The sequence below is a fragment of the Petaurus breviceps genome, unplaced genomic scaffold, assembly GCF_028583685.1.
Source record: "Petaurus breviceps papuanus isolate PSGF00001 unplaced genomic scaffold, PetGlider_PUasm1.0 84, whole genome shotgun sequence".
Lineage (NCBI taxonomy): Eukaryota > Metazoa > Chordata > Mammalia > Diprotodontia > Petauridae > Petaurus > Petaurus breviceps.
Genome location: NW_027186645.1, coordinates 15,599,274 through 15,622,935, shown reverse-complemented (window position 1 = coordinate 15,622,935; position 23,662 = coordinate 15,599,274). Strand labels below are relative to the sequence as shown.

The following is a 23,662-nucleotide window of genomic DNA, read 5'->3' as shown; positions in this document are numbered from 1 at the left end:
GGCACAAAGTATGTGAAAAAAAATCTAAGAATTGTTGATGGAAAAGAGAGACTGAAAAAGTGCTTCAGCATTAACTTAGGAATTTTGTTCATGGCCCCAAAGGTGAAATGTGTGAGCATGGTATGTGATGGTTAAAGCACTGAATATAGAGTTGAGAAAACCTGGATTCACTTCCAATCCTGTGTTAGACACTTACTAGATACTCAACCCTGAGGAAGTTACTTAATCTTTCTGGACTTCAATTTCCTTTTCTGTAAAATGAGAGAATTGGACTCAGTGGTCTCTTCTATCACTTCCAGCTCTAAATCTTATGCTCCCATGATGTTTCATGGTCACGCATGTACATCATTTGGGAGATTATTTTGGTAACTGTGCTGTGAAGGATGAACTAAGGAAAGGGCAGCCAATTGGCAAACTATTGCCATAGCAGTACAAGCGATGAGACTCTAAGCTAACAAAGTAGCAAAGGGGAGTGGGGAGTGGAGCAGAGATGAAACATTAGAGGTAGAATTAACAGGTCTCGATAATTGATTGAATGTGGGAAGTGAGGGATAAAGAAAAGTCCCAAGTGATTATATGGTATCATGTTCTAAGCTAATGGGAAGTGAGTGGTGCTAGGGAGAGAAGTCAGAGCTGAACTGTGTATTCCAATTCACATATTCTGTAGATGTCTTTCAATAGGATTTTTAGAATTTTGGTGATTTCACATGATTTAATTCTTTTTCTTTTGTAATCTAGTCTGTGATGTTTACTTCAGGAGGTAATTGTTGTTGTTCAGTCATTTCAATCTTTGTCACCCTGTTTGAGGTTTCCCTCTGCAAAGATAATATACTGGAGTAGTTTGCAAATTTCTTCTCCAACTCATTCTACAGATGAGGAGCTGAAGCAAACAGTGTTATGTGACCTGCCCAGAGTCACATAACTAGTAACTGTCTGAGGCCTGATTTAAACTCAGAAAGATGAACCTTCTTGGTTTCAGGCCTGGCACTCTACTATCTGTGTGATGCTGGGCAAGTCACTTAAACCTGTTTGCCTCATTCCAGTATCTTTGCCAAGAAAACCTAAATGGGGTCAGAAAGAGTCAGACATGACTGAAAAATAACTCCCAACAACAAACAACTCTATCTGCTGCATCACCTACCTGCCCTATTAATTCTGCTTTATAAAAGTAAAGTAAATTAACTATATGATGTTTATGTGAAAAATCATGCATTTTCAATCTGTCTTAGTTTTAGAGAGCAGGGGGTCAACCTATCCAATCATGTAAGATATTAAGGAGATGTTGGGCAGCTTGAAGGTAAAGAAGCTGAAGCGTCCAGAGAGATGAGGCAGTGCAAGCAATGGGGCTAAAGGGAAGCAATGAACTCGTACTTTGACCTTTTAATGTAAGGACTTCAAAGGACTTAGAAGATGGAATGTTTTTCTTTTTCTTTTTTTGTGTGTTTTTTGGAGGGGGGAGGCAGGACAATTGGGGTTAAGTCACTTGCCCAAGGTCACACGGCTATCAAGTGTTAAGTGTCTGAGGCCAGATTTGAACTCAAGTCTTCCTGACTCCAGGACTGATGCTCTATTCACTGTGCCACCTAGCCACCCTGATGGAATGTTTTTCTAGGAGTAACTGTGTTACCTTCGATATAATAATTCAAGGCAGAGTTAACATGGTACCTTTTTGAAAGAAAAGTACTGATGAACAAGGACTGATCTCTCACCCCTCCAAATAAAAATAATAGTTTATCTTTCTATAAATTTTGAGTGTTTACAAAGCACTTGGCATACATTATTTCATTCACATAATAGCTCTCTGCTGAGGTAGATGCCATAGATATTACCTGTGTCATATATATATATGGATGAGGAAACTGAGGCTTGGGCAAAGGGTGCTGCTCACACTGCCATAAGTACAGGCCTCTAGACCATGCCAGTCCAGATGTCAGCACAGCACTCTTTGCACCTTGCCACACTGCTGAGAAAAGTATTAACAACTTGACAAAGACTGAGTCATGAAGTTTTATTAATTTAATTGCCTGGAGCATGAGGGGTGTTGATTCATTTATTTAGTTCTCCTCTTGCTTTGGTCTTTTCTTATCTGCTGACTTCATCTGGGATTATCAGCTGAAAGGACCAAGAGAGGTAAAAACATCCATTTTTAGTTTTTATTAACAAGCATTTATTAATCACCTAGTATATGCCAGGTTGTATCTGTAAATCTGTACAGGGTGAAAGATTTAAAAAAAAATCATAGGGGCAGGTAGATGGTGCAGTGAATAGAGTGCCGGCCCTGGAGTCAGGAGGACCTGAGTTCAAATTTAGCCTCAGACACTCGACACACTTACTAGCCATGTGACTTAAAGTCACTTAACCCCAATTGCCCTCAAAAAAAAATCATAGTTCCTTCCCTCAAAGAACTTAGATTCTAATTTGGGAAGAATATAAGATATGACCAGATAAATAAGAAGAAGATATTGTGAATGAAGAAGTGAAGGTGAATCATAGCATTTTAGAGTCTTTGAGGGGGCCTCAGAGGTCATCACATCTAACCTATACCTGAACAGAAATCTTCTGTTTGAAGACATTCAGAGACAGGGAACTCATTCCTTATTCCAGCTGCTCATTCCAATTGTGTATAGCTCTCATTCTTAGGGGGATTTTTTTTATGTTAAAAAAAATATTCATTGCTCTTAATTCTGCCTTCTAGGGCAAAATAAAATCCGCCAAATCCTTCTTAACTACCCTTGAAATGCTTGAAGGCAGCTATCATGATCCCCCCACCACACATGAACAGTCTTTTTTTTTTCTTTTTGGAGGGCAATTGGGGTTGAGTGACTTGCCCAAGGTCACATGGCTAGTTTTTGTGTTAAGTGTCTGAAACTGGATTTTAACTCAGGTGCTCCTGACTCCAGGGCCAGCGCTCTATTCACTGCGTCCCCTAGCTGCCCCCTCTGTCTTTTGTTCAGGCTAAACTTCTACAATTCCTTCAACTGCTTCTTGGGCTGCATGGTTTCTAATCCCTTCGGCATCCTGGTTGCATTCCTCTGGTTGTGTTCTCATTTGAAAACATTCATAGCTCCCAGAACTGAACACAGTTGTTGTTTCATTTTCAGTCATGTCCAATTCTCTATGATGCCATTTTTGGCGTTTCCTTGGCAAAGACACAGGAGTGGTTTGCCATTTCTTCTTCCAGCTCATTTTACAGATTAGGACATCGAGGCAAATGGGATTGAGTGACTTTCTAAGGGTTATGTGGCCAGTAAGTGTCTGAGGCTGGACTTGAATTTAGGAAGATGAGCCTTACCGACTTCAGATCTAGCTTTCTATACACTGCACCACCTAGCTACCTTCAACTCAATACAGCAGTACTAATTCAGATTCATTGTTCTCTTGAGAGAGCATGTGGTTTTTTTTGTATAGGTACATTATCCTCTTAAATTGTAGCCTACCGTGTCAAAGGTTCTTCTTTAGAGTTTTGTAAGAAAGCAATCCAGTCCCTATCCCCAGGAGCTTGACCTGTCAAGTGTGTGATCTTATGGGTATTCTCTCCATCAGTGAAGTGAGATTTCAAAGCCCATAATGTTTTCTCCTCCTGTGTAATTATTGTCTGTATCCTTTTCTCAAGTATCTGTAGAGGGTCCACCTCATATGTTCCTCGTGTCCTTCACCTGGGCTTTTTAATATTTTGTGCATCCTACTTAAATAAGTGGAATGTAATCTTTTCTTTTTACTGGGAGCCTACATCCTTTTCTTGTCATACTTGCCTCAGTGAAATATTTTATTCCAGTTCTCTCACATACAAATGATCACTGACAATATGGTGCATCTCTCCCTTGCCTGTGGAGTTACATTTAGTTTCAGTTGTGAAATTTATAATTACTTTGTAAATGGAGTATATGGACATATGGACATAACTAAATCAAGTGCCTTGGAACTTTGCTATAAAATTATCCTTGCGGTCCATTCCCTATCACTCACTACTATTTCTAGAGGGGACTAGCTTATAATAATAGAGAATTTTCATCCATGACTAAATGATACAAATATCCCTTGGATAGAACCTAATAATCCAGTCTTAATACCAGTTTTTGCTTGTTAAATAGGGTGAGATTCCAGCATGCCATAAACAACATAAGCCAGGCACAGTGTCAGAAAATGCCTTCGCTCATCAAATTATTCTCTGATAGGCATCTTTGTCTGAACTGGAAATAATAGGCAATTTGTATCATAGCAAAATGGGAAATATAACTAACCAAGGCCAAATCACTTTCCTTCAACCCATCCTACTAGACATGGTTGGAACTCGTGCTTTTTCCAGCTTGCAAACTCATCCTAAATGCTCATTAAAGGTGAACTTGGAACAGGGCTGTTATAAATAATATAATACACTATTTTATAAATTTTCCCCACCTTGAATTTTTATTTGCAGGATGGTCGGACCCCAATTCATGCTGCTGTGGATTCTGGTAATGTGGACGGCCTGAAGCTCCTTATGTACTATAGGGTACCTAATAATGGAAACCTTATGAGTGATATGGAGCCCGATTCAGGCTTTTTTGACTTGGATTCCAGAGAGGAGAATTCCACTTGTCCAGCCAAGCCTGTTGTTCCTACAGATCTCATCAATCATGCTGACAAAGAAGGCTGGACTGCTGCCCACATAGCTGCATCAAAAGGCCTTAAGGTATGTTCATTTATGCCTGCTTCTCTTAGACTCAGATGACTTGTTGGGGATCAAATATTTCTACATGTTTATATTGAATAATTAGAGAGGGTGTTTTTGCATATTACTATTAGGAGTTAAGAAAATTTCCATTCTTGGCATCTAACAGACATTTATGGAGGTGGGAGCATGAAGGGAAGGGAATAAGAAACAGAGCCCTTCCTTAAATCTCCTCCTCTTCTTGGAATTTGTGGGCAGATTTTTCAGTGGGAAATGTGTGGGCTATTTGGAAACATTTCCTAATGTTCATAACATAGGAAAAAATATCCAAATTAGACTAAGGTTAGTTTTTAGCAGTTTAGATTCCTGATGATAAGATTATGATGTGGTCAGAAAGAAGGATTCCACTTAGGTCGAAGGCTTCTTCTGTTTTCCTTCCTTCTTGTTCCATCACTCCCTGGTTATGTGTTTCTGAGCATAATTACATACCTTTACTGGGATTCAGTAAAAACATAGATGATCTCTCTTCCCGGGTCAGTTGGTGTTACTTTGGGAAGTTTCATGAGCAATTTGGAAGAAAAGCAGTGGTTTGGTTTAAGCTGTTGGTGTTAGTTGACAGTAGTCAACAGTCATTCTTTAAGATCAAAAGTCACAAAAATGATAAGGTCGTCAGTAAATGCTCAGAGAATTGAATGTAAAATAATTCAACTGTGTAAATGTCAGAGGATCCAAGTAAAGTTTTTGGAAGAAGTAATTATTGTGAAAATATGTATTAATTCAATAATGATGATCACTTCTACTCCCATGTAACATTTTCCACAAGTTTGTGAGTGCTCCTTCATTAGAAGGTTATAGTTTTGGGGGCAGAATTTTAAAACTTGTTGTTGTTCAGTAGTCTTAGTCATATCTGACTATTTGTGACTCTATTTGGTGGTTTCTTGATAGGCATAAATGGAATGGTTTGCCATTTCCTTTTCCACTTCCTTTTACAGATGAGGAAACTGAGGCAAGCAGGGTTAAGTGATTTGTCCAGGATCACACAGCTAGCTAGTGTCTGAGGCCAGATTTGAACTCAGGTCCTGCACTCCACTGTGTCACCTAGCCGTTGCTTTACATAAATCTTCAGATGATGATACATAACAACTCTTTTACTGTGAAATATTCCTCCTTCAACATCAGGGATTCTTATTCCTTTTTTGGGGGTGGAGAGGAGTGGGTTCTAAACCCATTTCATAGTCTGCTGAAACCTCTGAGCCCTTTATCAGAACAATGTTTTCAAATTCATAGGATTATACAATAAAATACATAGCATTATAAAATACATCTACCTTGTAATAGCTATATAACACAATTTTGTAAGAGAGAAAGGAGGAATATAATTGGTAGAATTTGAAGACCATAAAGCATAAAAGTTTGAAGCATCATAAAATTTCAGAGTTGGCAGGAAACTTGGTGATCATTTCACAAATGAGAAAGCTCAAGTCCAACAAGATTCTAGCCTGCCACAGTTAGTGGCTATTTCCATGGATTCTCACTGCCTTCCATGTTGATTTAACCCCTTTAGGGGAAAGTACAAACACATTGCATATATTAGGGGGAAAAAACTGAGTATGTCAAAGTAAGGAAACTTTATCAACTCAAGAATAAATTCTTATTTAGAACTAAGTGCCACTCTTCTGGAAAAATTAAATATCTTCCATTTCTGACTGGGGATAATTGGATAGCACAGGCAAGTGGAAAACATTATTTTTCTGTGTAGCATGCATTCTTTCATCTCTTTCAGGTCTTATGCTGTAAAGCCAAGAACAAGGTTTTCAGGTGATTTAGTCTCTGGTTCGTCTCCTCTCATTTGATCCATTGTTTGCATTTCTTGGAATAAGGCTATGGATATGCCAAATAACGCGATGTTTGGTAATAGGGGTACTCTCCTAATATCTGGACCATTACTATTATAGATTACTGATCTGATAATGGCATCCTTCACCTCAATTAAATGGAAAGGAGGCATAGCTATGTGATTACACATTTAATTACCAGTACTCTGGTAACATTGTTTCTAGCAAGAGAATCAGATTGGGCAGATAGTTTAGAGTTTTAACTTCTCCCTCGAGGAAGTTATGGTATATTCTGTATCTTCCGATTTACTGATATGTTTTCTGATGTCAAACCATGGATTGGAATCCTCAAGATTCTGTTTTGCCAAATTCATCTGCATCTTCTCAATCTTGGGTCCTAGTCTTTTAGAGCCTCAGAGACAGTGCTCTTGGACTTGGGAAGATTTTTGAAGCATCATAAAATTTCAGAGTTGGCAGGAACCTTGGTGATCATTTCACAAATGAGAAAACTTAAGTCCTTGGATTCTCACTATCTATTGTTAGATAGGACGGTGCTCTTGGAGTTGGGAAGATATGAGATCAAATCTGTCCTTAGCTGCTTTCTAGCTGTGTGCCCCTGGGCAAGTCACTTAAGCTTTGCCTGCTTCACTTTCTTCAGCTGTAAAGATGAGGATAAAAATAACACCTATCTCCCAGGGTTGTTTTGGGGATCAAAACAGATAATATTTGTAAAGCATCCAACATACAGTAGGCACTTTAAAAAGATCTGTTTCCTTCCTTTCTTCTTTCTACATTCCCCACTTATTTCTGTTGATAACTTATTCTTCTAAGCTCTTTTTTTTTAGCTTTACATAACAATTTAAAAAAAATTCTCCTATCTCTGAAGATATTCCATTCCTTCTGCTCTTCTTCCTCTGACTTCCATATTCAGCTTGCCTCCATGGGTACTCTTCTCAATTCCATGATCTTCTCTGTCTCTCCTATCACTCCTTTGCAAAAAATTCTTTCCACTCTTATGGTTTCAGTTACCTGCTCTATGCTAATGAGTCCCAGATCTTTTACATCTCTAGAACTAAAATATGATTCATGCTTCAAACATACATTTCCAGTTGTCTGGAGAGAACTCTAAGCTTAGCCTGTTGTTACCTCAGACTCAATTTGCCCAGAACAAAATTCATCATTTTTCAAAACCCCAATCCATCAAGGCAGAGCCCTACCCTGACTTCCAGCTTTCTGCCAGAGAGGTCATTGCTTTTTCCAGTCTTCCAAATTAGATACCTTAAAGAACTAATAATAGTTGGCATTTTTAGAGTGCCTTACATTAATTATTTCATTTCATTCAATCCTGTGAGTATAAGTAATGTGATATGGTAGAAAGAATAGCCAAACTAAGATTCTGGAGACTTGAGTTTGAATTTTGGCTCTGCTGTTAAGTAGCTGTCTTTGACTTCTGCATACCAATTTACTTTTCTGAAAAACCAAGAGGTTAGATTAGATGGGTTCTTTCTAGCTCTAAAAAGCTATAAATCCATATTTTTGGATTCTGCAGATATGAAAACTGAGGCACAAAGAAGTCCTATGGCTAGAATACATTCCCTCATCTACACCTCTTAGATTCCCTAATTTCCTTGAAAAGTAGATTTAAATGATGTCTTCTTCATGAAGTTTTCCCTGGTCCTCTCCAGTTGCTGGCATCTTCCCCTAAAAAAAATTACCACTTATTATGCATACATTTTGTATAGAATATAAGCTCCATAAGAGCAGGGACTGTTTCATTTTTGTATCCTCAGTACCTGGAAGATGTGGTAGTAGGTGTTTAATAAATGCTTAATGATAGGAAGAGATGAAATGCCTTGCAAAATTGATGGGACCAGTAAGGGGCAGAGGCAGGATCCCCACCCAGATTTTCTGATCCCATAGCCAATGCTCTTTCTACTATAATATGGCTGTCTCTCCTTTGACTTTCCTCTTTCTTTTACCCTTTACATGCAGCCTTGTCTTCAAATGTTCTTCCTGTTCCCTCACCATATATCTTAGACCCACTTCTCCCTTTCCAATTCTGGATCTTTTTTCTATCTTCTATCTCCTAATAAGAATGCAAAATTGCTGATGGTAGCAACTGTTCTTCATTTTCTTTTTTTTTTCTTTCTATCCTCAGAACCCAGAACAGTGCTCGGTACATAGTAGGCATTTAATAAATACTTGTCAGATGCTTATCAAATTGAATCGAACCAACTAAGACAGCCTTTCACTGCACGTCTAACTTGCTAGAGCAGCTCCCTAGCAGACCTCATAGGTTTTTCACATCTCTTCTTTCCACTCCATCCTCCAGATCACTGATAACCTAAGACTTATTATTAACCACTGTTTTCATCACGTTGCTCTTCTCTTCTCGAACCAGCTCCTGGCATGTTACCTTACCTAGAGTTGGTGTTCGATAAATGTGTTTTTGAATTGAGTCTGTTGTTGTTCCACGTTGCTTTGTGTACTGAGGCCACACTTCTCTCTGTGGTCTTTGAAAATCCTCTGTAATTTGTCCCCATACTATCTTATCTAAACATATTTTCCACTATTGCACAATGGATAGAATGTTATCCCTGGAGTCAAGAAGGTCTGAGTTACAGTCTTCAGAGTGACCCTGGGCAAGTTTCCTCATATGTAAAAATAGGGATGACAATAATAATAGCTACCTCCCAGAGTAGTTGTGAGAATAAAGTGAAATAGTGGCTATAAAGGACTTCTCAATCTTTAAGCACTATGTAACATTAGGGATGGAGCTGATGATGATTAATATCATCACTTTGCATTCTTCTTAAGTATAAAGTACTTTTGACTGATTAACACAGAGCAGCTTGTACGACTTGTGATTGGCAGCAATCCTAACACGGTGACTTGAAATGCATTTATGCTAAAAGAAAAAAATCTGCATTTAAAAGAAAAGGTCTTCTCTGCATGTTATGCTCATTTCATATCCATACCTTTGCTTTAGAGTCTGTTACCACCTGGAATACTATGCCCTTCATTTATGTCCACTGAAATCCTTTCTGTAGTTCAAATACTGTCTGTCTTTATAATGGTGTATTGTTAAGGGAATAGGGAGATCTTTCTTGCTCATTAACAGGTCTATATGACCTGCTTTGAGCCTGAGTCACATAAGCCTGTGATAGGAGGAGCTTGCTGAATGGGTGGAGCAGGAAGTGGGAGAGTGAGGTGGAGCTGAGAGAGAGAGAGGAGGCAGAGCAGCTAGCATAGGTGAGAGCGGGGCATTTTGTCTGAGGCATCTTGTTTGTGGGGAGGCCTGATGGAGGGAAGACTCGGGGATGGCAGTGCTTCCTGCATTGGTAATGTGTACCAACTTCTTTATTACCATGTTGGATTTGGCTTTCTGGTGTATGAATAAATATCTTTATTTTGTCTTCAAAGAAGAGAGTCTGTTATATCTTGTGATTCAAACCTGGAAATATGCCTGCATATTGATAGCAGCCAATGTGGGTTTCACATTTGTGATATAAATAGTCACCAACTATTTGAGTCCATACTGACTTCCTCTCCCTTCCTTTAACTCCTGTTATAAATCAATGTATGAAATTCAGCGTGTGTTGGTTTTTTTTTTTTCTGTTTCATGTGTTAGTATTGTTTTTCCCACTAGATTATAATATTATGAGGGTGGATAGACACCTTGTGGTATTTTTGCGTATCCAGTCAGAGTCAGAGGAGGTGCTGGGTGGGTACATTAGTGAGACATCAATCAAGAAATATTTGTTTAGTGATGAAGTAGATAAAGCACTAGGCTTGGAGTGAGGAAGACTCATCTTCCTGAGTTCAAATCTGGTTTCAGACACTAGCTGAGTGACTCTGGGCAAGTCACTTAACCTTGTTGGTCTCAGTTTCCTCATCTGTTCTTATTGTTTATCCTTTGTACTCAAAGAGGACCATGACATCAGGGAGGTGATTCCATGACATGCAAGTGAATTGCATTTAAGTGAGAGAGGGCTGAGCAAAGTCACTAGCGTCACTTTCTCCTCCAGAGCCCTCTGGGTCCAGTGGTGAGATAATAGATCAGGACAACTAGAGATGGCCCTGGATACAGTGGGATACCTAGGCTTTTTTAAGCAAAGATCTTTAACAGATCTCAATTTGACTGAGGAAATTCAGTGGTTAAGTCTAGGTAAGAAATAGAGCAGAGAATGGCCTCTTTACCTAGACTCCCCCACCCTGCCAAAACAACAACAAAAACAAAAAAACCCAATCTTCTAGGGAAGGACCCTCAGGGTTCCTAACCCAACCGAAACCATTTCTATTTACTTTCACTCTGAGCCAATCAGGGCCCAGATAGTGACCAAGTTGGGCTTGGTCTGGGACCTATTGTTAACCATTCAATCAACATTAGCTATTATCATTAATTGTGTTCTTTTTTTTTTTTTTTTTGGAGGGGGGAAGGCAAGGCAATTGGGGTTAAGTAACTTGCCCAAGGTCACATGGCTAGTAAGTGTTAAGTGTCTAAGGCTAGATTTAACTCAAGTCCTCCAGATTCGAGGGCCAGTATTCTATTCTCTGCGCCATCTAGCCACCCCTATTAATAGTATTGTTCTTCTTGATATCTAAGATATCTTCGTACTTTAAAACTAAGACTCTATGATTTCTAAAGGAAATAAAACATATGGAAAAGAAAACTCTTCACTAGAAAATTTTCACTAGAATCTCAAAAAAGTTGATGTTTTCTCCAAATTGCTATACACTTTAGAAGCCTTTTTACCATAGAGATTGTGGTTCATTGATGGAGGAATTCATCTAGTCACTTGAAGAGGGATTTTTTGGGAGGGAGAGGGAGGATGAGAATGGGTACAGCCTTAAAATGTCACCATAGAGCTTCTATTGTCCTATTCATAAGATTGAACTTGTGCTGTTACTTCAGGCATCACACCAAAAAAAGATAATGTAATTCATTGTAATTCACCAGACATTCAGAGTAAATGTAAGATTCATGATAATAGCATGCTGGTATCGTAGATCCAAAGTCATGAGATTTTAAAATGTTTATCAAGTTTAACTGCCTTTATATCTGTGAAATGAACTGGAGAAGGAAATGGCAAATCACTCCAGTTCTTTGCCAAGAAAACTCCAAATAGGGTCACAAAGAGTCAGACATGACTGAAATGATTGAATAACATCAACACTATAAGTGATAGGGGGAGCACAACAGATTCAGTAAGATATAGTTTATCCCTTCATGGGTACAAGCAAGGTCTTTGGTCTCTGGGACTGTTGTAGCCTTCAAAAGGCACGTGAATGAGAAGCATAGGGTTGTTGGATTTTGTCTAACAAATACAGATATTTGTATAACAGTTGTATAGAGAACCACCACAAGTCAGGTAGCAGGGACAGTGGCAGGAGAGGTGTGTATACTGCTGCTGCCGGCCTTCAGCTTTGTGTTGCTGCACTACCACAGATCTAGAGAGTTTTGCCTGGAGTCCTTGCTTGCTTTCTTCACTTAAATTTTCTCATAAATGAATTAGTAAGTATTCTCACTTGATTTTTTTTTAATCACTTGAAACCTGAGAGACTTTTTTTGGGAGATTCATTTGATCCAGTAATTCACATCCCAGTAAAGTACCTTTACTGAGCCTTCTCACCTCTAGCTTTTGTTGGCACCTTCTTACTTTGGCAAGCCAAAAGTGAGAGATTATCACAGTGACATCCTGCAAGCAACTAGCATTTCTCTTGGGAATGTAGCTCAAGCTAATTTTATTAGACTAACAAATAATCAAGCTCTTATCATTGCAGAACTGCCTAGAAATCTTATGTAGCCACAGTGGACTTGAGGCTGAAAGGAGAGATAAGTGCAATCGGACCGTGCATGACGTTGCTACTGATGACTGCAAACATCTCCTAGAGACTTTGAGTGAGTGACACTTTATTTCTTCCTCATGATGAAATATTTACCACCCTGGAGCCTAGGGGAGAATGGAAAGGATATTGATTCAACCACACTTGTCTCATTTGCTTCTTATTGCCTAAATAGGTTTTTGAACCCTAAGTAATACAAAACTATTTCATTGATTTTTAAATATGGCAGTTACTTTCCATTTTGAAATTATGAAATGACTCTATTAGAATAAGTTCCTGCTGTTCATACAGGGCTGGATATTTTTGTTTTAAGCAATCTAAAAATTGACTTCAGCATAAGTAACTACTACTCTTCATTTCTTCTTTCTATTCAGTTTTCTTAATAAATGTTTGGATTGATAAATGGCTGAGCAACTTGCCACTGATTCACTGAATGACCTTGGCCAAATAGCTTCTCTAAGACTCAGTTTCCTCATATTTAGAATGAAAGGGTTGGACTACATAATCTCTAAAGTCTCTAAAAGGAATACATTAAGGAACTCTGAGCTCAGCAGAGTTCCAGTGTGGAAACTCCCTCTATCTATGTACCCATGTACCTTTGATTTAGTAAATATATCCTAGAGAATTGCCTTCAAAGGTAAGGAGTTAAGTGACTTGACCAGGGTCTCTCAGTTCTCAACATTTATTTATTTAGTTACTTATTTAATTTTAATTTAACATATTTATTTAGACTCAAATAAATAATATTTATTTAGTACCAGAATTATACTTGCATACCAATACATGCTTATTTTCTGGATTGTTTGCTTCCTTTTTTTTTCTTTAATTTACACAGTGTGGAAGAAGGGCCTAATCTTTTGTAATTGCCCTCCTAATGTTTGTCATATCCCTGTAATCATAAGTATCTGCAATTTTTCTCTAATTTCTGTAATTTAGCAGCAGCCCAAACTGATGACCTCATGTTGTCATCTTCATCCTAAGCATATAAGTTTTCATTCTTTTGCTCTTTTAGAGAATATAAAATGAGGTCAAACCTATTCAAGATGATAAGGCTATATAGCTATACAAAGTGGTGTAGAATGAGGAAAGCACGTTCAAAAGTATAATATCTTTACAAATTATAAATATATAAATAATAACCACAGTTTCTAAAAATAGATAAAATATTCAGAAAATAAGACATAAACAAATGAGTTCAATACTTTGCTGAAGTTAATTTTCAAAGTTTTATTAAGCTATAAATGGTGAAAGTTCTATTTTAAATAGTTTTTTAATCTTTGGGGGGTTTTTCAAGATTTATTGGGTTTTTCAACATTAAGTGTATAATAAATCATCTCAAGAAAAGAGGACTTTGTCTTATTAAAGAGAAATTGTGCAGAATACATTAAAATAAACTACTTTACTTGGGGACTAATAATAGGAAGAGAATACAGGATTCTCTTTTTTAAATTCTTAGTTTTGCTATTAGAAAAACTTTCCTGAAAAATGTCTTTGAAATCTAGATTTCTAGGTCCTACACATTTATGCCATTGTTCATTTTAGAAGCTGAGTAAGCCTTTTATATAAATAGTAACCTCTATTCAGGAACAATGATTCTCTATTCATATGTCAGCTTTTTAGTAAGTGTAGTTTAAAACTCACCTAAGAAAGAAAATGAAAAATAGGGAAACCACCATGTGACTATATAATAATTTATTCTTGATACTTTAAAAATTCATTATTTAAATTATGCCATATGAAAAACAAAAAGCAAGTATTCACTGAATACTTCCCATGTGCATTGTACTATATTGTGGGAGAATTACAAAGGAAAAACAAAAGGCAGGAAACTTTTGACCTCAAAGCATACAATCCATTTGGGAATAATCAACATGCAACCATTAAAACATAAAGTAGACAACAATCAGTATGCAGTGCAGTACAGTAAAAACTAAATTAAAAGTGAGTGTATGGCAGAGACAGGAATTGATCCAAGGTTGTGGTAGAGTGAATCCAGGATTTCAGGGAGAAGTGGGTTTTGAATGAGGTCATACAAATGGGTCAGTGTAACAGAGGAGAAAGTGAATTTTAAGTGAGGAGATGAGACTGAGCAAAGGAAGCTATTAGCTCATCGTTTATATAGAAGGTGGCAGGTAATTTGGCTTATAGTTGTAGGAGAAGGGGAGTTGTTGAAGAATAATAAAGTGATAATGAGGTCAGAAAGGTGAGAGGGGCCAATTGATAGAAGAATGACAATTGCAGGTTTTGAATCCTAGGTTTAATATGATCATCAAAAGAAAGCCATTGTAGATTACATATTCAACAGGAGAAGTATATGATGAAGGTGGTGTTTGAAGAAAATTATTTAGGTATCTCTATAGGATGGATTGAAATGGGGAAAGATTGGAAGCAAAGAGAGATTATCAAGAAGCTATTATAACAATTCACGTATGAGGTAATAGACCACTCAATTTAGGGGGTAAAGTGGAAAAAAAAAGCAAATCTAGGGGGAAAAATCTGTGTAAGTAATGCCTTTAGCTACAGCAAGAAAGGAGTCATATAAATCCCTAAGTTTATGAGCCTTTGAGATCAGAAGGATGGGTGTAGAGAAAATAAGGAGTATGATATTGGCAAGATGATGGTAACCTTTGGAGATTTTAGCAAGATAATCTACATGTAGACATTTGTAAGCAACTCTAAGTGAAATAACAGTGTAATCAATCAATAAATGTTTATTGTGCCAGACAAGGTGCTAAGTGCAAGAGATACCAAAAGAGGCAAAAGATAGTCCCTGCCCTCAAGGAGCTTATACTATAACAGACTACATGCAAACAAATATATACAAAGCAAACCTTATACAGGATAAATAGAAAATAATTACCAGAGGTAATTAAATTAGAATTAAAAGGATTTGCAAATAACAAAGAGGAGTTGTAATAAGAGAGAAAACTATATAAGGAGGCAGGAGACCCCAAGTCCTTGTTCCCTTTCTCTATTTCTTATTTGTGCAATCTTGGCAAGCAATTTAAATTCTTATCTAAAAACACATGAATAATTCATGTCTGAATGCTAAGCCCTATGCTAGATTCTCTCTTTTTTTTTTTTTGCTTTTTGGGGGGCAGTTGGGGTTAAGTGACTTGCTGAAGGTCACACGGCTAGTTTTTATGTTAAGTGTCTGAGGCTGGTTTTGAACTCAGGTCCTCCTGACTCCAGGGCCAGTGTTCCATTCACTGTGCCACCTAGCCACCCCTGGATTCTCTTTTGAAATACCTTCTAGTCTAAGATCTATGATTTTGTTACCGGATTGAGGGTGAAATGATGAAGATGATAATATAGATGAGAGTCATCTACATATAAATAATAGTGTGTCCTGCAGATTTAAGTGTAGGAGAAGTAACTAGAGAGAAAGTCAAATTTAAAGGAAGGCGGCAACCAGAGTGCACACAGTTCCATTTAAATTAATTGACCAATAAATAAGTAAAATAAAAAATTGAATAATAAATAAATTGAACAATATTTAAAACCTTGTGATGGCTCTTTTTTTGATAACCAGTTTTATTAAGACAATCTTTTTCACTGTTATTTTTTTTCCTCTCATATTTTGTCTTTATATTTCTGATTGTCTTAACAGATGCTCTTAAAATACCTCTAAGGATCTCAATTAGTGAAAAACAGCCAGCCAACTATGGTTCCATTGACTTTGAAACAGAAAACACAATATGTGCTTTAAATATCCGCAAACAGACAACATGGGATGATCTTTCAAAAGCAGTGAGTCAGTCTCTGACAAACCATTTCCAGGCAATCTCTTCTGATGGATGGAGAAGTCTGGAGGACTTGACACTTAATAACACTACTGAATCCAGCATTGGCCTAAATCTGAGCAGCATCCAATCCATCAAACTAGGTAGCTGAAGTCTTGCAAGATGAAAAAAGTTAAATCTGGGGCCTCCTTTGTATCTGTGGAGTGTGAAGTACAGTGGGTAATTTGTTAATTCTGTATATTCAGTGCCTGTTTAGGGCAGCTGCTGGCTCTGAGAAGTTTGATCTTGTATGATTTTATATAAAGTAGCCTCTTCATATTAAAGATGTTTTTATGCCTCAAATGATTTCACTTAAATACTTTTTGAAACTTTCCAGTGCATTTGCTTTTCTAGCTGATTGTAAAACAAATGTTACAGGTGCCATGTTATAAAACTGAGAACAAAGTCTCAAAATCTAGCTCCAATTTTAGATTTTGAGGAGGCTCATGGTAGAAGTAGGGTTCTGGAATTGGGGTCAGCAAGACCGGGTTCAAAATCTGCCTCTGAGCACCTCTTTTGGCTTGCCCATGTTCTCGGACAACCATTCACTCACCAGAGTAAATGCTCTTCTGAGCCCCTTACCTCTGGCTGTTAACTGTAGCCACAGCCATTTTGAGGTATGCCCCCCTGAATGAAGGTATGGAGCCACCATTTTTAGCATGACTCACCTAGCAGTGGTTGATGGGGCAGAAAATATAGTGCGTTACTCTAAGCACTACCTAAAAGTAGAGGGGCATTTCATTCAGTCAGTAATGAGTCTTGAATTATCAAGAAGCTGAAGGAGCCAAATTTAATGACAATGGCATTACCTAAAACCTTGTGCAGTGGGGATACCATTTGCCTGGCACTTAACATAGTTTATTTTTGTATGACTAAGAACTTGATCGTTAACCAGCCTTCAGATGTTAAATGGGTTCATAAATTTAACTACATGGTAAATAATGGTAATTATGTTAATACCATGGTAAATAATGATAATAATTGATGATGATAACAATAACACATTTTCTCTTCAACATTTATTTTATTTTTTAACTAGGAAATATGTCATGGTCAACAGGCCAGATTTTGCCTCAGTCACCATGGGATTTTATGAGGAAAAATAAAGCTGACCATATAACTGTGTTTTTGTCAGGTAAAGGCTCTTACATGACTTTTTTTTGCAGCAATTTGTTAATAAGTCAAAAAGCATTCATTAATTGCCAATTATATGTTAGGAACTGACTGGGGATACAAATACAAAAGTGAGCTAGGCCTTGCCCTTGGGGAGCTTACACTCTAATAAGAAATATTTTAATCTGAGTTTTTATATTATATCTGACCTGGTTCTTGTGGTTCTGCTATGGAAAGGGGGCATCTAAGATATTTAGTTAAAAGAAGGCAAAAAGGAAAAGCCTACAGACCCGAGACCTGACATGAAGCTTTACTCTTTAGTCTCTGATTACAGTAAAACCTCTTTAATCTGGAGTGAGAGGAAGGCCAATAAGACCTAGTGAAGAATGAATCATAGAACATATTCTTAAAAAAAAAACTTTTGTTTTTACCTCCAAGTATGTAGCATGTTATAAACTAAGACATACATATATGTACTCAAGTTAACATTTCCAAATACAATACTTTACAGTATTATTCACAATTTTAAAAGTGAAATTCACAATAATATGCCAGTCAGTTGCTTTTGTCTGTATCTAAGGTATGCGGCATATAGTACCTATTTGATAACTGTTGACTGGTAAACAGGCATTAATTACTAGACTCCAAAAAGTGAAAGCACACTGATAAAATCATTAATTTCTTGAGACTTAGAGCAGCTCCTCATTTCAGAGTGGATTATTCACTAAGACCTCAAATAGTCAAAGAATCAGAAATACCTCAGATTTATTGTAAATTTCAAAGTTCTACTTAGTGAAATTTTAATGTTTCTTTTTAAGAAATCACTGGAATAAACAAATAATCTATAAGACTCTCCTAAGGTGAAATAGGATTGGTACTTATCTCGAGCTCTTATATTAAAGGAGTAGAAGTATCTTGTGAAAACCATTAAGAAAATGAGTTCTGAGCTCCCCACATGTGTGAACTCAGACCTGCTGGTGGGGAAGCAATGTTTGTTATGAAATTAACATCGTCTGATATAAGGAGGCTAGGTAGAGTGAATGCTAGACTTTGAATTGGGGTGGCTTTATTTCAAACCTGTTCTCAGAAACTTACTGGCCGTGGGACCCTGGACAAGTAAATCACCCTCCCTTTCTTTCAGTTTCCCTTTCCTATAAAATGGGGTTAACAGTAGCAACTAAAGCTACATTATAGGGTTGTTGTGGGCTCACATTAGAGAATATATGTAAAGTTCTTTGCAGTGTTATGATGATGAAATTCCTGTGTAGATAGATAGGTAGATAGATAGATAGATAGATAGATAGATAGATAGATAGATAGATAGACAGACAGACAAATATAGTTGACACTTTTGTCATTAGGATACATTTGAAGTCTTTTGTGCTTCTCCTAACAATTTTTTTCATATCAATAAAGAATTGATATCCCTGCTCTGTATTATTTCCCAAAGGACCTCAAGAAGGCTGCCTCTGCAGTGTGACTTATGCATCCATGATCCCTCTTCAAATGCTACAGAACTACCTCCGACTGGTAGGTGTGCTATACAGTGTCACATACGTAGTTGCTGTACTCAGCATCAGCTGCACTATGTTATTCTGTCAGAAGGCCTGGTATTGAATTCCAGTACTGATATTTAGTAGCTATGTGAAGCCACTTCATGTCTCAAAACCTCAGTTTCTTCATTTGTAAAATGGTATAATGTTAATGGGATGTAAGAGCTTCCCTACCCATTAATAGGCTTCACATGGAGCCCATTTAGGGAAGTTTGATTAGAGGAGGCTTGTTTTTCAGGAAGGCCCACACCTTTTGTTACTTTGTAATTAGGCAGTGGGTCACAAGGGTTGTGATGTTCTCTGATCCTGGAGAAGTACACACACACACACACACACACACACACACACACACACATATACATACATATACGTGTGTGTGTATATATATATATATATATATATATATATATATACTCTGAGGTTAGCATTTTGCTTTGTGGCTCACTCATTGGAAGAGTGTTGATGTGATGACTGGCCACTGTGGAGTGGTAACATGAGAAGGGAATATCCACCTTGGTAGCCTAGGCCTTTGAATCAGATAAGAAAAAATATTGCTAGCCACATAATGGTAGATGCTCTCACCTTTTGCTACCTCACCCCTCTTCGAAAATTGCCAATTAAATGTTTTATATTTATTTTAGCTAATGTATCATTCTCTGAAGCATCTGGGTGGTTCAGTGGATAGAGTGCCAGACTTAGAGTCAGGAAGATTCATCTCCCTGAGTTCAAATCTGGCCTCAGACTAGCTGTGCAAGTCACTTAACCCTATTTGCCTCAGTTCCCTCATCTGTCAAATGAGCTGAAGAAGAAAATGGCAAACCATTCTAGTATCTCTGCCAAGAAAACTCCAAATGGGGTCCATGATAAGTCAGACATGACTGAAATGACTACACAACAACAATGACTCTTTAACATGTCATTTTAAAGGGTTTTTCATTCTATATATGCATTTTACATAGAGACAGAGTGGCATCATGAAGAAAGTGCCATCACCAGAGCTTCTACAAGTTTTTCTGATTTCTCTTAATTCTAGTGCCTTGCTACTGTTGATTCCTTCCTTCCAATTCATCCTGTCTGCTATCTCCCCCACTCGAGTATGAGGCAGGGAGTTGCTTCTTGACTTTCTTTGTATCCACATTCCTTAGCACAGTGCCTGGAACACAGTAGATACTTAATGCTTATTGACTGATCATGCAATAGTAGTGTGAACATAATAATTCACCCTTTTGCAACACTTTAAAATTTATCAAGCACTTCCCTTAAAATAACCTTGTGAGGTAGGCCATCCGAGCATTACTATACCCATTTGTAATGGCAACCACACTGACATACCCAGGATGGCTGCTAGCATATGTTCTTAGATCTGCTTTACTAGGAAAGATAGCTGTTTAAGGGGTCAACAATCTTTTTTTAATTACATGCATTAGTTCAGGGGAAAAGTCAGCACCCTGAACTTCAGAGAAAATCCAAACAAAGAAAATAGAGAAAATACAAGCAGTGAAATAAAGACTAACACACAGGGCTTCTGAGAAATTAGCACAGATCAACAGACAGATCTAACTGTCTGACCAAGGCAATACATACATAATTATCAGGGAGAGAAGCACCAACATCTGGGCTTTTCAAAGGTAGGGGGCTCCGTAATGGCTACCCAGAGTCTCAACTGGTCAGATTTGAACTCAGGGAGATGAATCTTCCTGACTCTAAGTCTGGCATTCTATCCACTGAACCACCCAGATGCTTCAGAGAATGATATATTAGCTAAAATAAATATAAAACATTTAATTGGCAATTTTCGAAGAGGGGTGAGGTAGCAAAAGGTGAGAGAATCTACCATTATGTGGCTAGCAATATTTTTTATCTTTCTTATCCGATTCAAAGGCCTAGGCTATCAAGGTGGATATTCCCTTCTCATGTTACCACTCCACAGTGGCCAGTCACACTAGTTTGCCTTAGTGATTGCTTAATAAATTATAAACTTCTTGAAGGCATGGATCATTTAGTTTTTGTCTTTGTATTTCAAAGACCTAGAATAGTGCCTTGCATGGATAGAGACTTAATAAATGTTTGTTAGATGAAATTGGATTCTTAGAAGCAGAGATGTAGCTTCAGCTTTTTCAAATGTAAGGCATTTTCCTTGTTTATTTCCTAAACTCTAGCGTTTAAATTTTTCACTGGGGAATTTAACATGAATCCATTGAATTTTTGTGTCTGTGTAGATTTCAAGTAATGAATAAATTAGTTCTTTAAATTGGAATGTCAGGCATGTTTGCAATGAAATTACCATATATGAAACATGAGACATTACATTAGAGTTATCTCGTTTTTATTGGCTTTAAAAAAATCCGTTTTCTGTTATTATTTTTCTTGCACAGCAAAAATCCTAAGAAAAGAGTCAAGGTTTTGTTCAAGAATATCTGGAGTCCTAAAACATTGTGAACATGAAATCCAAAATAGCTGCAAATGTGTTATGTTCTCTAATAGCATCTATTCAAAAGAAAGCCATTGATTGTAGGGGAAAGAGGGAAAACAAAACCAAAAAGAACATAGGGTTGGTGTCAACCTGTTCCTTTCATTTCAGAGACCATTTGACTCACAAAACCATCTGAAATGTGATAAAGTGTTCATGAATAGACTCTAAAGATATCCAAATAAAAGTAATTGGTACAGATCATGACAATGAATCTAGCCACAATGCAGAGAATAAGGGGAAGCACATGCAGTGTGTTACAGATATAGAAGCATGGCATCAGATAGATGATGGGACAATTGAACAACAGGAATTCAGCTTTTTTGACATGATCATTTGTATAGAGATATAAATCGATTTGGGGATGTAATTAAGGCATTCAAATGCTTAATCATAAGATTCCCCCTGCTGGCAACATGAACTGTTTGCATTCTGTGTGCCCAGTATATCAACCCTTTGGAAGTAATGTGGTAATTATAGATCTGTTCCCTGGTCAGAGAAATATAATTGAGGACCATTTTTGTTGCGGGAAAGTAACAGCCCACTAGTAAATTGAGGGCTCTAAGTCAGATCTTGAACACTATTCAACATACATACATAGATGTTTGATAAGAGAGAAGACACTGTTCTGCATAACAATTGTGCTGAGTTGAAGAGAGTGTCCAATAATAGCTTGTATGACTTAGTGAGTATTCTGAAAGTGTACACCCTTTATGTAAACACAAAGGGCCTGCTGTTCCTCAATGACCCTTTTATTGAAATTCTGAATTGAATGTTGCCAGCCCGCAATGCCAGCCAACCTACAATCTGAGAACAAACGAGGTGTTGAAATTGAAGACATCTTATCTCTGAGATTGGATGCCTTGCTGTTATATCATCCCAGCATCAATCTTTAGACTCTGAAAGCAATGTGACAGAATGGCGATAATGAATGGAACACTCTTGTTTTCTGTACTGAGACACCCTCATCAATTCAGATAAAGGGCAACCAAGATAAACTAAGCAATATATTTGTAAATCTCAGGGGCAAGCTATTTAGCAAGTCTTGGGAACCTGTCCCAGATTTCACTTGTTGATGTTATTTTTACTATGTCTGCCTCATACTTGTAGGACACCAAAGTAGAATTTCTTTATCATAATTAAGTCAACAAACATCTGTCCAGCATCTGAAAAGGATATTGGACAGAAACAGTCTTAAAAATAGGGTAGGAAAGGAAAAATGAGGTGGGCTCTACTTTTCTTCCTGTCCTCATCTATATCTAAATACTACAAAAGGCCAATATTACGTATAAAATAGATATCTATAAATCTATGTATATATAACAAAATATTTTGTTTACATACATAAATATATATTTGCTACCAATGTGGCATTTTTCATAAGTGGTCTTCCCTTAATTTCTCAACAGGTTGAGCAATATCATAACGTTATCTTTCATGGCCCAGAAGGAAGCTTACAAGACTACATAGCACATCAGATTGCCCTCTGTATGAAGGTAATGACAGTTCGCATATTCATCATCTTCCTTCAGAAATTAGAGGGTGATATGGCTTTAGTGAAACTCAATTTGTCTTTTGTTTTTGAACTCAGCAAAAACAAACAGCTGCAGGATTCACCTGTGAAATAGTGAGAGTTGAAGTGGATGCTGATTTCTCCAAGCATCAGCTAGTAGAATTATTCATCAGTAGTGGTAAGACCATTTTAGTAGATTTCAATGTTTTGGGTTTTTTTAATAACTGACAGAAAAGCTGTCTATAGCCCCCAGCAGATTTTAATAACATTTTTTAGCTATTTAGAGGCCCTTTAGATGAAGATACTTGTATCAGTTGAGCTCTTGAGAAAAATGACAGACCAGATCTGTGTAAATATAATTTTGTTTACCAGTTACAAGCCTATTTCCCTTTACTTTTCCTTGGCCTTTTCAGATTTTGCTGATTAATCACATCCAGGTTTGAGTGGCAGGTTTTCCCATGGGATTTTCCATTTCCATTGAAATAAGTTACATTATTTATCTTAATTGATAAATAACACGGTAACAGATACAGGGCAAGTATATGAATGCCATTTTAAAATTGAAGAAACTAAGGATCCAGTGAGTCCTCAAAGACACATAGTTATTAAGTAACCAAGCTAGAATTCAAGCCCACATCTTCCTCCTTCAAAACCAGTGCTTTTCCCCCTGCATGATGTTGTCTCTTAAGCCCAGTCACTCTGAATACTATTTTTATAATAATATTCACTATTGCATTTGGTTTCCAAAGTAGGCTATTTATTTGACAAGTGAACTTGGATTCCTTTCTGTGAAGAAAAATGCTTCATTTATTATCTTGTTAGTTCCTTAATTCTTTTCTTTAGCATTTCTTGGATAATCAAACTATTTGCAAAGCTGTCATAGCAGACACACTTAATA

General features: G+C 37.2%; 1 protein-coding gene across 8 annotated transcripts in view; it reads left to right on the top strand.

Moving 5' to 3' along the window:
- Positions 1-23,662, top strand: part of CTTNBP2 (cortactin binding protein 2) — a 201,426-nt gene that overhangs the window by 109,108 nt on the left and 68,656 nt on the right. For 7 of the 8 annotated variants that reach the window (XM_069107092.1, XM_069107091.1, XM_069107093.1 and 4 more), the window contains 7 exons: positions 4,418-4,672; positions 12,271-12,388; positions 15,944-16,219; positions 17,155-17,250; positions 18,679-18,758; positions 22,661-22,747; positions 22,843-22,942. In XM_069107092.1, coding sequence (XP_068963193.1) covers positions 4,418-4,672; positions 12,271-12,388; positions 15,944-16,219; positions 17,155-17,250; positions 18,679-18,758; positions 22,661-22,747; positions 22,843-22,942 — 1,012 coding nt within the window. The remainder of the gene's footprint in view (positions 1-4,417; positions 4,673-12,270; positions 12,389-15,943; positions 16,220-17,154; positions 17,251-18,678; positions 18,759-22,660; positions 22,748-22,842; positions 22,943-23,662) is intronic. The other variant, XM_069107095.1, reaches the window with a different exon arrangement.